At 39.5% G+C, this 12,303-nt stretch overlaps 1 protein-coding gene across 1 annotated transcript in view; it reads left to right on the top strand.

Annotated features, from left to right (window-relative positions):
• Positions 1–12,303, top strand: part of SYNE2 (spectrin repeat containing, nuclear envelope 2) — a 295,242-nt gene that overhangs the window by 217,164 nt on the left and 65,775 nt on the right. Inside the window, exons 76-81 of the mRNA XM_012656034.1 lie at positions 1,275–1,471; positions 2,411–2,543; positions 3,432–3,614; positions 4,031–4,177; positions 5,818–5,994; positions 7,855–8,010. Coding sequence (XP_012511488.1) covers positions 1,275–1,471; positions 2,411–2,543; positions 3,432–3,614; positions 4,031–4,177; positions 5,818–5,994; positions 7,855–8,010 — 993 coding nt within the window. The remainder of the gene's footprint in view (positions 1–1,274; positions 1,472–2,410; positions 2,544–3,431; positions 3,615–4,030; positions 4,178–5,817; positions 5,995–7,854; positions 8,011–12,303) is intronic.

Consider the following 12,303-nt stretch of genomic DNA (forward strand, 5'->3'; position numbering starts at 1 on the left):
GAGTCTCACTGTGTTGCCCGGGCTAGAGTGCCGTGGCGTCATCCTAGTTCACAGCAACCTCAAACTCCTGGGCTCAAGCGATCCTCCTGCCTCAGGCTCCCGAGTAGCTGGGACTACAGGCATGTGCCACCATGGCTGGCTAATGTTTTCTATATATTTTTAGTTGTCCAATTAATTTCTTTCTAATTTTAGTAGAGACGGGGCCTCGCTCTTGCTCAGGCTGGTTTTGAACTCCTGAGCTCAAACAATCTGCCGGCCTCGGCCTCCCAGAGAGCTAGGATTACAGGCGTGAGCCACCGTGCCCGGCCTGGAAAACTTCTATTTTGATAATTTATTTAAGATTAAACAACTATCAGGGTTAGTGGCATTAGCTGAACCCATCTGTGGAAGATAATTGCCTTTAGACAGGCTTCTCTCGAAGTGGTTGCTATATTCACACGTGTGAGGAATTCTATTTTTCTTTTCATGAAGTTAGATTAATGATGTGCTATGTTTTAATTTATTCCTCTAAGGTTCTCTTCCTTTCTCCCTCCTGATTCTTTACATTCAGAAGACTCTAGAAATGATTTTTCGCCCTAGTATTTGCACCTAAGGGATAATGGAGAAATGTTTTCTTATTTGTCCCCTTCATATGTCTAGATCACAATCTGAAATGCCTCCAGGGAGGGGCCCGGCAGGAGAACACAAATAAGGAAGGCTGGCTGGGTCTGCAGTCAGGAGTGGTGGGGACTAAGGTTAGGGGGGTGCTAAAGGGAGTAGGTCCTCCTAGAGGGGGCCTCTGCTGGACTCTGGCCATCCTCTGCCATGTGAGAATGCAGACCAAGAGTGGCTAGATCTTCCACTGTTTCCAGAGACACTGGAAATCCTGATTGCTGTGTAAAATTTCCTGATTTTCAAAATAATCTTTAGGTTGCACAAAATCTGTCTGCAAGCTAAATGTGGCCTATAGGCTGCCAGCTCATTTTTTGTTTTTGTCGTTAGATGGAGGAATTAACTGTCGGATCTAAATCTTTGAATGTTGGGGTTTTGTTTTCATGCCATACATCTATAGAGTTGAATCTGTGCATTGAAATGCATTGGATGGACACTGTCATCTTGAGAGGTGATCAATAAACCATTAATCCTGTCTCCAGTCAGACTACACTCTTGAAGATTAGGAAGATGTTAATGTTTCGTCAATAGCCACTAATTAGTGGAGGTTTTTAATGAAGTATTTGCAAATACATTGGCAGGCTTTGTTTTTTAATTAATTCATTCTGTGACTTTTTTATTAGCAAATAAAAAGAAACATTCGTGGAAAGCATGCCCGGCTTTGCCAAACTCTGAATGAGGGCAAACAGCTGGTGGCGTCTGTGAGCTGTCCTGAATTAGAGGGCCAGATTGCAAAACTGGAAGAGGAGTGGTTGTCCCTGAACAAGAAAATTGACCACGAACTCCACAGACTGCAGACACTTCTCAAGCATCTGCTCAGGTCTGTCTACCTAGGGATTGATTGGCTTCAGATTTTGCTGCGGAGAAAGACCTCAGCTAAATTTTCCATGCTGGCCCCTGTTGTACTTTTTTTTTTTTTTTTTTTGGACAATCTAAAGCAGTTGGGTCCTTCTTCTGGGCTAATCAGGATCTAGAGTCTCCGATATCAGTTTGCTAGACACAGGATAATATGTAATCAGTTTGCTGGGGATCATTTATATATTTCTTGGGAAACTAGGAATTGTGTTATAAAATAATAAAAATGTTACTTTTATACCATGATGATGTTCTTTCCCGCCTTCTTCCAAACATTTTAAAATTTAAAAGAAATGATTTTAGCTAAGAGACTAGTTTGAAAAGTCTTTTGAGCTCTTCAGAGAATTTGTTGTGCTTAGTTGGTGTAATCTTAAACCAAAGGAAGGTGGAGAACATAGAACGTTTAAACATCATTCTCATCCCTGCCTCTTAATCTAAAGAAGTTTAAAGGTCACTAGAAGGGCAGAATTTTGTCTGGGTATTTTCATCACCCAGATGAATATGTTGGTGTCAGCCAACAACAGTTTGCTATTATGCAATTTATATAAATACTGGCTACATTTTTACTATAAACAAATTTACAAAGGACATTTGAATAAAAATAATCTCTGTCCTTATCCATGGATACACTTTTGTGTAGCTATAATAAGAAATTAAAAAAAATTTAGACTTTAAAATGCCTCTTTGTTCTTGATTAGCCATAACGAGAATCCTAGAAAAATGCCAAGAGCATCGGATTTGGGGCATTGTATAAAACATGATATAATCCTTATAAATGTCATGATTTTCTGAAGTTAGGGCTGACCACAAGGAAATATGCAATAAAATAAGGAAATATGCTGGTGATGCATGTCATCCTCAGTTCGGTTCTAATTTCCTTTTTCTCTCACTGTGCTCCTGTTAGTTATAACAGGGATTCAGATGAGTTAACCAAGTGGTTGGAATCGTCTCAGCAAACTCTGAATTACTGGAAAGAACAGTCCCTCAATGTGTCTCAGGACTTGGATACAATCAGAAGCAACATAAATAATTTCTTTGTAAGTTGTAGTAGAATATGCTGGATAATTATTGGTCAGAAATCAGTGTTGATGTGATAGTCTCCATATTTATTTGTGGAAAATGGATAAGACTTGGGCTAATGGCAGCTGTGTTCTTCAAACCTAGGGCTATTTGTTTATATTGTTCATTTATACATTTATAATAAAGTATATTTTTCATTGACCTTACAAAATATATATATAAATTAAAAACTTGCTCTGACAAATGCAGAAAATATCTTCCCCCAAACAAAAACAATCTTATAGGATTATTAATTTTTAAATGTTAAAGTTAATGCATGGTTTTAAATTGTATACAAAATATTTCTACTAAGAAGTTTTTTTGCTACGTTGTTTTGAGATATTTTGTTGGGGGGGATTACTTTTATAATATGAATTGTACTTATGAAACCTTCTAGTCTTTTCCCTTAGTCTTTTTTCCATTTTCCATATTTTGTAGCTATGGTTGTACCTATGGTTATTTAGTTGGTATTAAAATGTGAATATTTTTAAAATATACTTGAAAGAACCTTTTAAAATATACATAGGAAAGATTTCAAATATTAAAATTTGTTGCAAGTAGTTCATTTAATATGAACTTTGTGTTGGTTTCCATAGCTTCTTATAAAACTTACCATTAAAATAATGACTTGGCTATTTAAAAAAATATTAATCCCCTAGGTTTATAAGCTTCTTTAGGGGCATGAAACCCATTTCTTTTGCTCCCCATTATGTATCTAATGCCTGGAATAATGCCTCACACTTAGTAAGAAAAGGAGTACATGTACATATATATACATATTCACATATTTACTATGTTTAGTTTTGGACTCTAAACAATTATTCTGACTCTTGGCTATATTTAAATTTTAAAACTATTTCCTTTAGGAGTTTTCAAAAGAAGTTGATGAAAAGTCCTCCTTGAAGACTGCCGTTATAAGTACTGGGAACCAACTTCTTCACCTTAAAGAAGCTGATACAGCTACACTGAGAGCATCTTTAGCACAGTTTGAACAAAAATGGACAATGCTCATTACTCAACTTCCAGATATTCAAGAAAAACTTCACCAGGTAAGTATTTAAAGACCCAGCATTTGAATTAGCGTTCCCTTGTTAGCTCAAAACTCTTTTAAAATTATTTCTCCGACTCAATAATTTTCATTGACACTGCCTATTTTTCTCTGGCACCACTGAATATAGGGTCTTAATTACTGAACTCTCTTCCAATGAGATCTTTCTTAAGAGAGAAATCAGGCTTAATTGCTTTATTTCTCAGTTTATCTGTGCCACTGTGTTAGTTTATGTGAAGGTCACTGTCATTGTTTTGGGGTTGCTTATTCTAAGCTTGAATGCTGGGTTTGTTTTTGTGAGTAGCCTGCATAATTATGAAGCAAGACCTTTTATCAAACCAGGTATCATCTTTAGTGATGCCCCGATTCATTTTGTTAACTGCAGGTAATTAAATGGAAATCATTTTGTTCTTGCAGCTTCAGATGGAGAAATTGCCATCTCGTGAAGCAATCACAGAAATGATTAGCTGGATGAACAATGTGGAGCATCAAACTGCAGATGAGGACTCTGCCCGTCCACCAGGTTCTGTGTCTGAAGTTAAAAATCTTCTACAGAAGCACAAGGTAATTATGCAAAAGGAGCAGCAGTCTTTTCATTAAATAAGAAGGCAAATCAGCTGGAGGGGAAATTCTGAACAAAGACATGTAGGATATAATTTAGAAAAATTAATTCTAGGGGTAAGAAATGGGATGGTGGAGGATTCTAAAGAGATAAGTTAGTATACTTGTTCTTTTTTCATTTAAATTCCTTCGGTACCTCTCATCAGCACAGGACAACCCAAGCTTTTAACAGACTCGGGCCCCTCCTTGCCTCCCAGTCTCATCTTGTCATTCCCCCACATAAACCCTGGATCCTGGCTAGACCAAGTGAGTTTCAGTCCCAGCTGTTTCTGGTGCTCTTCTTCATGCGACGTGCATGCGTGCCTTTGGCCTGGAATGTCAGTACCCCACTTTTAGCTAAATAAATGCTTTTAGTCATCCTTCAAGAGTTAGGTCAAGTATCTCCTCATTTGGAAATCTACCCCGGACTTTCCCAGCCAGAATAGGTGACTTTCCTGGATTAGATGTCTCTGTGATCCTATCACACGATATTATAATTATTTGTTTGCTTGTCTATCTCCCCACCTTGACTATGCTTCTTGAGAGCAGGAGTTGTCCTCTCCTCCCTAAAATAACACACCTAGCCCAATACCTGGCATCTAATAGGTGTTAATACATATTCTTTGAGTAAGAGAATGAGTGAGAAAAAGTTGATATCCTTTGAATAAATATGAATATGGCCTACTGTGTGATATTTAATTTCGAGTAGATTTAATTAACATTTAACAAGCCACACACAAACATTTATTGTATGCCAGGCAGTGTTTTGGACGCTATGAATACAGAGATGAATGATGAGCTTGGTCATTGCTTTTGAAGACCTCACAGGCTGGTGGAGCAGCTGGATGAGTGGCTTGGTCACCAGGCATGACGTTAGCAGAGGATTTTGTTTTTACGTACCATCACATCCTAACTTCAGCGAGTAGTAGAATCTTTAAAAGGTCTACATGTGTATATTCTTGCAGGCTTTAATAACCTAGCACGTACCACGTAGTTTCCCCCCGACACGTCTCCAGAGGAGGTGCTAGAACTTGCTAGGATCAAACTCAACAGGTGGCAGGCTTGATGAACATGGTTGCCCTGGGTAGATTTGGGATTGGTGTGGAACTTACAGCCACCCAAACTACCCTGGGAGGCCTAGACTGTCCCCAAAAGAATAGAGAAGCTGCCTAAATTGGCAAAGTACCTCAAAGGGTTTTCTGGGAGGGCCTTAACTTCCTATTTCCAATCTAGTCATTTCTGTGAGCCCTCAGGATGGCCCAGAATTCCAGCACAACTGTCAGGCAGCCTCTCACAGGAACCCTTTGTCGCACCCTGGGTACTGATTTTGGGCTGCCATTCGTAGTGTGCCCTTAGACTTTTCAGCCTGTTTGAAAACAGTGAGTTTCTCTGTTCCCAAGAATGTGTAATTCCCTAAAAGAATTAAATTCCACTCAAATCAGACGCAGGGTGGGAGGAGGGTGGAAAGTAACTCCTGACAGGTGCCCCTTAATTAACGGATGAGAGCTTGGCGCCCCCTAGAGTGCATGAAAGGAAATCCAGTTCCTCTAACTGACTTCGTTTTAGGCTTTGGGTGTTTACTTTTGCTTGCTTGTTTGTTTTAGGAGTTTAGAATGGAAATGGACTATAAACAGTGGATAGTTGACTTTGTTAACCAGTCACTACTTCAGTTAAGCACCTGTGATGTAGAAAGCAAGCGCTATGAAAGAACGGAGTTTGCAGAGCACCTGGGGGAGATGAACCACCAGTGGCACCGGGTACAAGGAACACTAAACAGAAAGGTGTGTTTCTGGGTCACAGATGAATGTGTGGTTTGGCCTTTGTAAGATACCACTTTCTGAAAAATCCAAGAAGACATTCAGATAGTTGATTTACAGTTAAGCCCAATAATCATCTCAATTATATAGACCTTTCATAAATCCTGTGTTTTAGCATTCCATTGGTGCATATGAGAGTATGAAATAGTTTTTATATTCTGTTGAGTTTTCTTAGTGGGAAATTGAGTTAGGCAAGTGAAGAGGAGAAATTTTATTTAAGAAGATGTCAAATGTTATGTCAGGCTACTAAATGATCAGAGATTATGACATTTTCTGTGAAAGCAGATGTTCAGAAGGGACAAAGCTATTTCAGCTTAGAAAAGATGACTAAAAGGAAGAAAAAAATTTATGTGGCTTTTTGGTAGATTTTTCACTCCATGACTCTTGAAGAGATTAGGAAAACTTATTCCTTAAAAATATTTAGTATTTATATATATTGGCAGTGACAATTGGTTGATTTGTTTACTGTGTGTGGAATGCATACAAATGGATTTATACAATTAAGATTCAAGTACATAAATGGAGAAAGAACATGAACAGACAATTCACAGAAGAGGAAATTCCAGTTAGCAAATAAACATGGAAAGATGTCAACTTCAATTATCGGATATTCAAAATAAACATTATATAACATACACTTATTCAATTAGAAAAATTTAATAAGTTAAAGCTGAAAGCTGTCACATTCATACATTGCTTGACTTAAATACTCTTTTGGAAAGCATTTGTAAAATTTAAAGAACCATAATAATCATCTTATAACCAAGCAGGTCACCTCTTACACATTTAAGTAAATAGTCCTTCAAAAAAGAAAACGATTGTGCATAAACTGTTCAGCTCAAAATTATTTATACTGGTGAGAATGTAGAATGCCTTAATTTCCAACTCTAGAGAAATAACTAAATTATACTGCGTCCATTTGATGAAACATTAGGCAGCCTTTTAAAATTAGTATCACCGTAAGTCATGACACAGTGGGTGCTTATGACATTGGAAAAAAGAATATAAACATTTTTATGAGGCCAGGCACGGTGGCTCATGCCTATAATTCTAGCACGCTGGGAAACCAAAGTGGGAGGATCTCTTGAGGCCAAGAATTCAGGACCACCTGAGTAAAAGTGAGACCCTGTCTGTACAAAAACATAGAAAAATTAGCCAGCCATCGTGGCTTGGGCCTGTAGTCCTAGCTACTCAGGAGGCTGAGGCAGGAGAATTGATTGCTTGAGCCCAGGAATATGAGACTTCAGTGAGCTATGGTGACACCATTGCACTCTAGCCTGGGTGACAGAGCAAGACCCTGTCTCAAAAAAAAAAGAAAAAAAATTTTTTTTATACGTACCATGATTCTAGCCTAATAAAAATTGTATTAGAAATGAGAAGAATCACAGACATTGAGGGCAATAATTATTTATTAAATAGATGAATCGTGATATTATTGATATAAAAAATTTTAAGCAACTCTAATGAGAGTTTGGGGCAAGAAAAGTTTCTTATACTTTGCATATATTAATAGATAACTCAATGATAAATATTGAATATTAGCAACATGATTTTATTTTGTCCAGATATTATAAAACTCCAAAATGGCCAGCTCTGTCAGCAGATTAGCTTTCACTTTAAACATGAGATTTTTTGTAAAGGGGAGCTTTATTTCCTGATTTATGAATCTTTATTTCAAAAATTATTGAAGCATCCTATTATGTGACATATTAGAAATTTGAGAAGAAACATTGTTCTTTTAAAAAGAACATCATGGCATTTACATTTTAAAGCATGTAGTTTAAAATAAAACTTTCTCATAATTTTTTTATTCATCATTTATAGATACAACATTTAGAGCAACTTTTGGAGAGTATCACTGAGAATGAGAACAAGATACAGATTTTGAACAACTGGATGGAAGTGCAAGAAGAGAGGCTGAAAATGTTACAAAAACCTGAAAGTGTGATCTCGGTCCAGAAGCTGCTCCTGGACTGTCAGGTGAGAACCGCATCCTGTCCGACACACCAGCTTCGGCTATGGGTCACCAGTCTTGCCCCAAGGAGGAAGATAAGTTGCTGTAGCTTCTGGAGACTCCTCCAACTCCCCTATATTTACTATTTTCTTATGTATATTAGAAAAGTTTCCATAGGTTTTACAAAACCGCAAAGAAGATATTTTCATGGTTACAGTATTGTTGCTATGAAGAGATTTGAGTAGTACTCTTGGCGGGGGAGAAATATTTAAAGGGAATTTTGATTTAGATGCTTTCCAGTTTTTGTGTTTTTTGTTATTTTGCCCAATAGTCACAAAACTCTGAAGTTTTCGTTATTTTTAGTATTTCAAAAACTTTGTTTCATCAGAAGAACATGGTTTTCTTCTACTTATTGGGCACTGGGTTTTAACAGGACCTCTTGTCCCCTGGACCCACTGTCTGAATCCCATTTGGGCCTGAGGGTGTTGTCTGTGCCTTGTGTTTGTTCAGCTGTGCTTTGCCAAGTCACTTTGTCTTTGAGATGCCCTCTCCCAAGTGCAGATCGACCCTGCTTATGCACGCCCCTTGTGTCACCCCCTATGCAAAGCACTTCAGCTGTCACCATAGCTGCCAACCACACGGACATATCACACAGTCACTGTTGGGGCTGGAAAGTCTTGCTTCTACCAAGAAAGTTACAGGATTGTACTGGACATAAATTGTGAGCAGCAACACTACCAAAAGAGGTCTTTTCACGTGGTCATATCCTGTTCCCTACTCCCAGTGTCATTTCCACGTGGGCATGCTGACTGCCTCCTTGGAGTCAACAGCCTTCCCAACTGGGAGCCTGCATTCCACGGCTTGGCGCTGCACTGCCCACCAACAGGCCGTCCTTTCTAGAAGCCCAGGAGCTCTTTCCATGCTTGTGTCTACCTCCAGTTTCTTATTAGATCCTCTCAGTTTACGCCTTGTCATCTGGTCAGTCATCTCAGTCCAACCGGCTCCTTTCAGACCACTGTCACGGCGGGTCTGCCTTCCTGCTGCAGCCTCCAACCAGCTTCCCCGCCTCCTACCTTGTCTCCTTCCATTCATTCTCCTGAAATGCAAAAGGTCACAGCACAATCCTTCGGTGGCTCCATGTTGACCACAGAATGAAGTTCAAATGCTTTAGGATGGCATCAGAATGTAGAGGAGTCACAAATAGTTCTGAACCAAACTAGTCTTAAATAATTTGGGGGAGTGGGTTTCTTGTTTATTTTGTTAACAGTAGCCACTGAACAAGTTGAGGTGGGTTAAGTTTAGCTCTTCCCCACGTAACCTTACTGCCAAGTGATAATTAAACAAATCCCAAATAAAACTCCACCATGTATAGAAACATTTATTAGCAAGCAAGCACTAAAAACAGTTTGTATGACTGTAAGTTCAGTGAAGGCCAGCTCTTTGTCCTCTGTGGTGCACCAGCCGCCACTTAGCAGAAAAGCAGACATGTTACTATTCCAGAAGCAAGAGTCCATTATTTCTGTGGCCAACATAAGGCAACTAGAATCCTTGGAGTTTAGGCTGGATACACAAACCTCATAGGAATTATACAGGGTGAAGGCAACAGACTATACTTACATCCTGCTCAAGTAAGGGTGAAAATTCCATCTACGGTAGTTTAGCCAATCCACTCATCTCGGGTATGTGTAGTTTTACCAGTGACAACCCATTTCTAATATTCATCATGCTATTTAATGTCATTAATCTCATCAATAAAAAGCCATTTCTAACATTCACTGGGCTTACTATCATAACGAGAGGTGTTGATTGAGACATGGAGTTCAGAAGCACTGTGGTAGCCCCCTCCGAAATGTGGGCTTCCTAATTCAAACGCTTACCGACCACCCTGAAGTGTGCATATCTGGTTGTACCTGGCTGCACTTGGGTATAGCTTAACCCGTACATGATTGCTCACTTTTTTTGCTGAGGTATTTTGAAGAAATTTCCAGACATGCCATCTCTCATCTGTCCCCACCTTGCCTCTGCTGTTGCCTATGCTGCTGATTGCAGGATTCTGGGCACACACTCCCCTCTACCCACACAGAGGCTCTGCTCCGTCTTAGCACTCAGCCAGAGCACCCCGACCTCCTTCCTCCCCTCATACCTACTGGTTGTGTACCTTCCTGTGTACTCCCACACTTCCCATTAGCTCGTTTCTTCTTTTATCTTATTTTCGTGGATGAATTTTTGTGAACAAGGCACAGATGAAAGTAAATTGATATTAATAATGTGGGCTTCTAGCACCCTGTGTGGCATCACGTGTCGGGGCCTATACTGAACTTGCCTGTCTTCTGCCAGCCGTGCTGGCTCTCAGCACGCCTGTTAAGCCTACCACCGCCTGTGACACTTGTAGGTGCTTAGCAGTCACTTGAATACATTTTTTGGTAGACCTAAAAGGATGCTTTTCTGCAAACTTCATTTTCTCTTTTTCTTCAGTACTCACTGCTTATGGGAAATAAAATGATACATGTATAGTTTGATGACTTATCTCAGGGTCTTAGAATCTTTCAGTTCAGGTAAGCTTGCTAAAGTGGCTTTACTCTAGAAAAGTTACGGATTGGAGTGGATGAAGCGTTAAGACAGGGTTTGAAGTATTCTAAAGCGTTTCTAAAAGTTCTTGATGACTAGAAAAGGTCCGTTTTTGGCATATTATAATTATCAGGGAAAATTTTGTGGTTGACTAGAGTGGGGAGGTGTGAGATGAGGTTATTAATCCCTCAAGTTCAATACTTCTATGCTCTAAGTAACCACAGTGTCTGATAGAAGTATGTTCATGATAATTTCAGGAGAATTTTGATATTTTAAAAATATTTAACACTGATCCTCACAGAACAGCAAAGGGAGACTTGCAAATCCTAATGACTCTCCATAAATTAGCAAAAGATGTATTTCAACCTATTTTGTGTGTGGCAAATTGGGATTTACAGTAAGATGAATGATTTTGCCAGTGAGGTGGGAGTTGGGAAGCTTGAAAGGAACTGTTAGGCCTCAGTGGAGCACGGTCAGGTGACAGGACTGACTACTGGGCTAAATCCATGTTGTTCTGAGGAGAAACAGAAACAGGAGCAGTTCCATTGTGTGCATATGCGTGCATGTGCTATTACTGCCGTGGGTACTGTTATGCCACCTTTTTTTGCGTTTTTTTTGTTGTTGTCACTTCCCTCTAACTCTCTGCTGAATGGTCCTTTCTCATCACTTTCTTTGCATTATGGAGGAAATGTGACAACTTATTAGTATATAAGTGTTTTTAGAAATCTCTAGTTTGTTGAGCCTTTGGGAAGACTGTAAGTTCAAAGAAGGGGAGTAATTCAGTACTCTTAAAGTGTTATAAGTCATAACGTTGCAAAGGGAAACAGACTGAAATGGATAATAAAGGGAGCACGCTGACAAATGAGATGGTCGGTGTGCGTGAGCATGTTAGGGTGGCAGAGATGGACAGAGGTGCGTGCGGCTGCGGAAGTCTCACTGCAAAGGCTGTTTCAGAGAAGCTGTTTTGCTTGCTGGGTGCTGTTGCAACCAGCCCATACAGATGATATTTCACAAACACACTCACATGGTAACAGTCACCCCACAGGGCGCTGACAGTTGCATTGTTATTACGGCGGGAGATTTTCTACTAATATGTTATATACTCAAGGTATAAAGTCCTGTGAAAGGTCCCTCCAGCTCCATCCTCTGTTCGTCCATTCCTGCTCCGAGCCATAGTTACCCGTTTCTTTTTGAACAGATCTTTTTTCCCTCATTTTCCAGTCCAAGAGACCCCCAGTGTTCATTGATTTTAAAGTTTGCGATTTCCACATTTCAGGAGTGACCTGAAGGCTCCTGGTGTGCAGTAATTTGGCATTTTTGCTAGGCTGCGTGTCAGTACCCTGCCGTGAGGCTAGTGCGGGAAAGCTCGTCCCTAACCAGGCCACAGACCCGGCCACCTGCCCAGCAACCGCGTGTCCACGAGGCGCTCGTGTTCCTCCTTCCGTATGGACCACACAGTGATTCTTATGAAGGATTAAATTTTTTTTAATCTGACTTTCTTGTGAAAAACAACCTCAAGAGACCAGTAAAATTTGAGCAAAATATCATTAACTTGAGGCCAGACGTTCAAAATAAATGTATCTGGATAGAAACAGAATGCTAAGGAGAGTGTGCACAAATGCATCCCAAATTTGTAAAGTAGGAGATACGAGAAGAATTCAAAATGAATCCTTCTCAATGCCAAAGATCTTGTGTTTTCCACATTTTCTGTAATGAGCTTATAGTTCTTTAATAATTAAAAAAAAAAAAAA

This window comes from Propithecus coquereli, unplaced genomic scaffold (assembly GCF_000956105.1).
Source record: "Propithecus coquereli isolate 6110/MARCELLA unplaced genomic scaffold, Pcoq_1.0 Scaffold5, whole genome shotgun sequence".
NCBI classification, from domain to species: domain Eukaryota; kingdom Metazoa; phylum Chordata; class Mammalia; order Primates; family Indriidae; genus Propithecus; species Propithecus coquereli.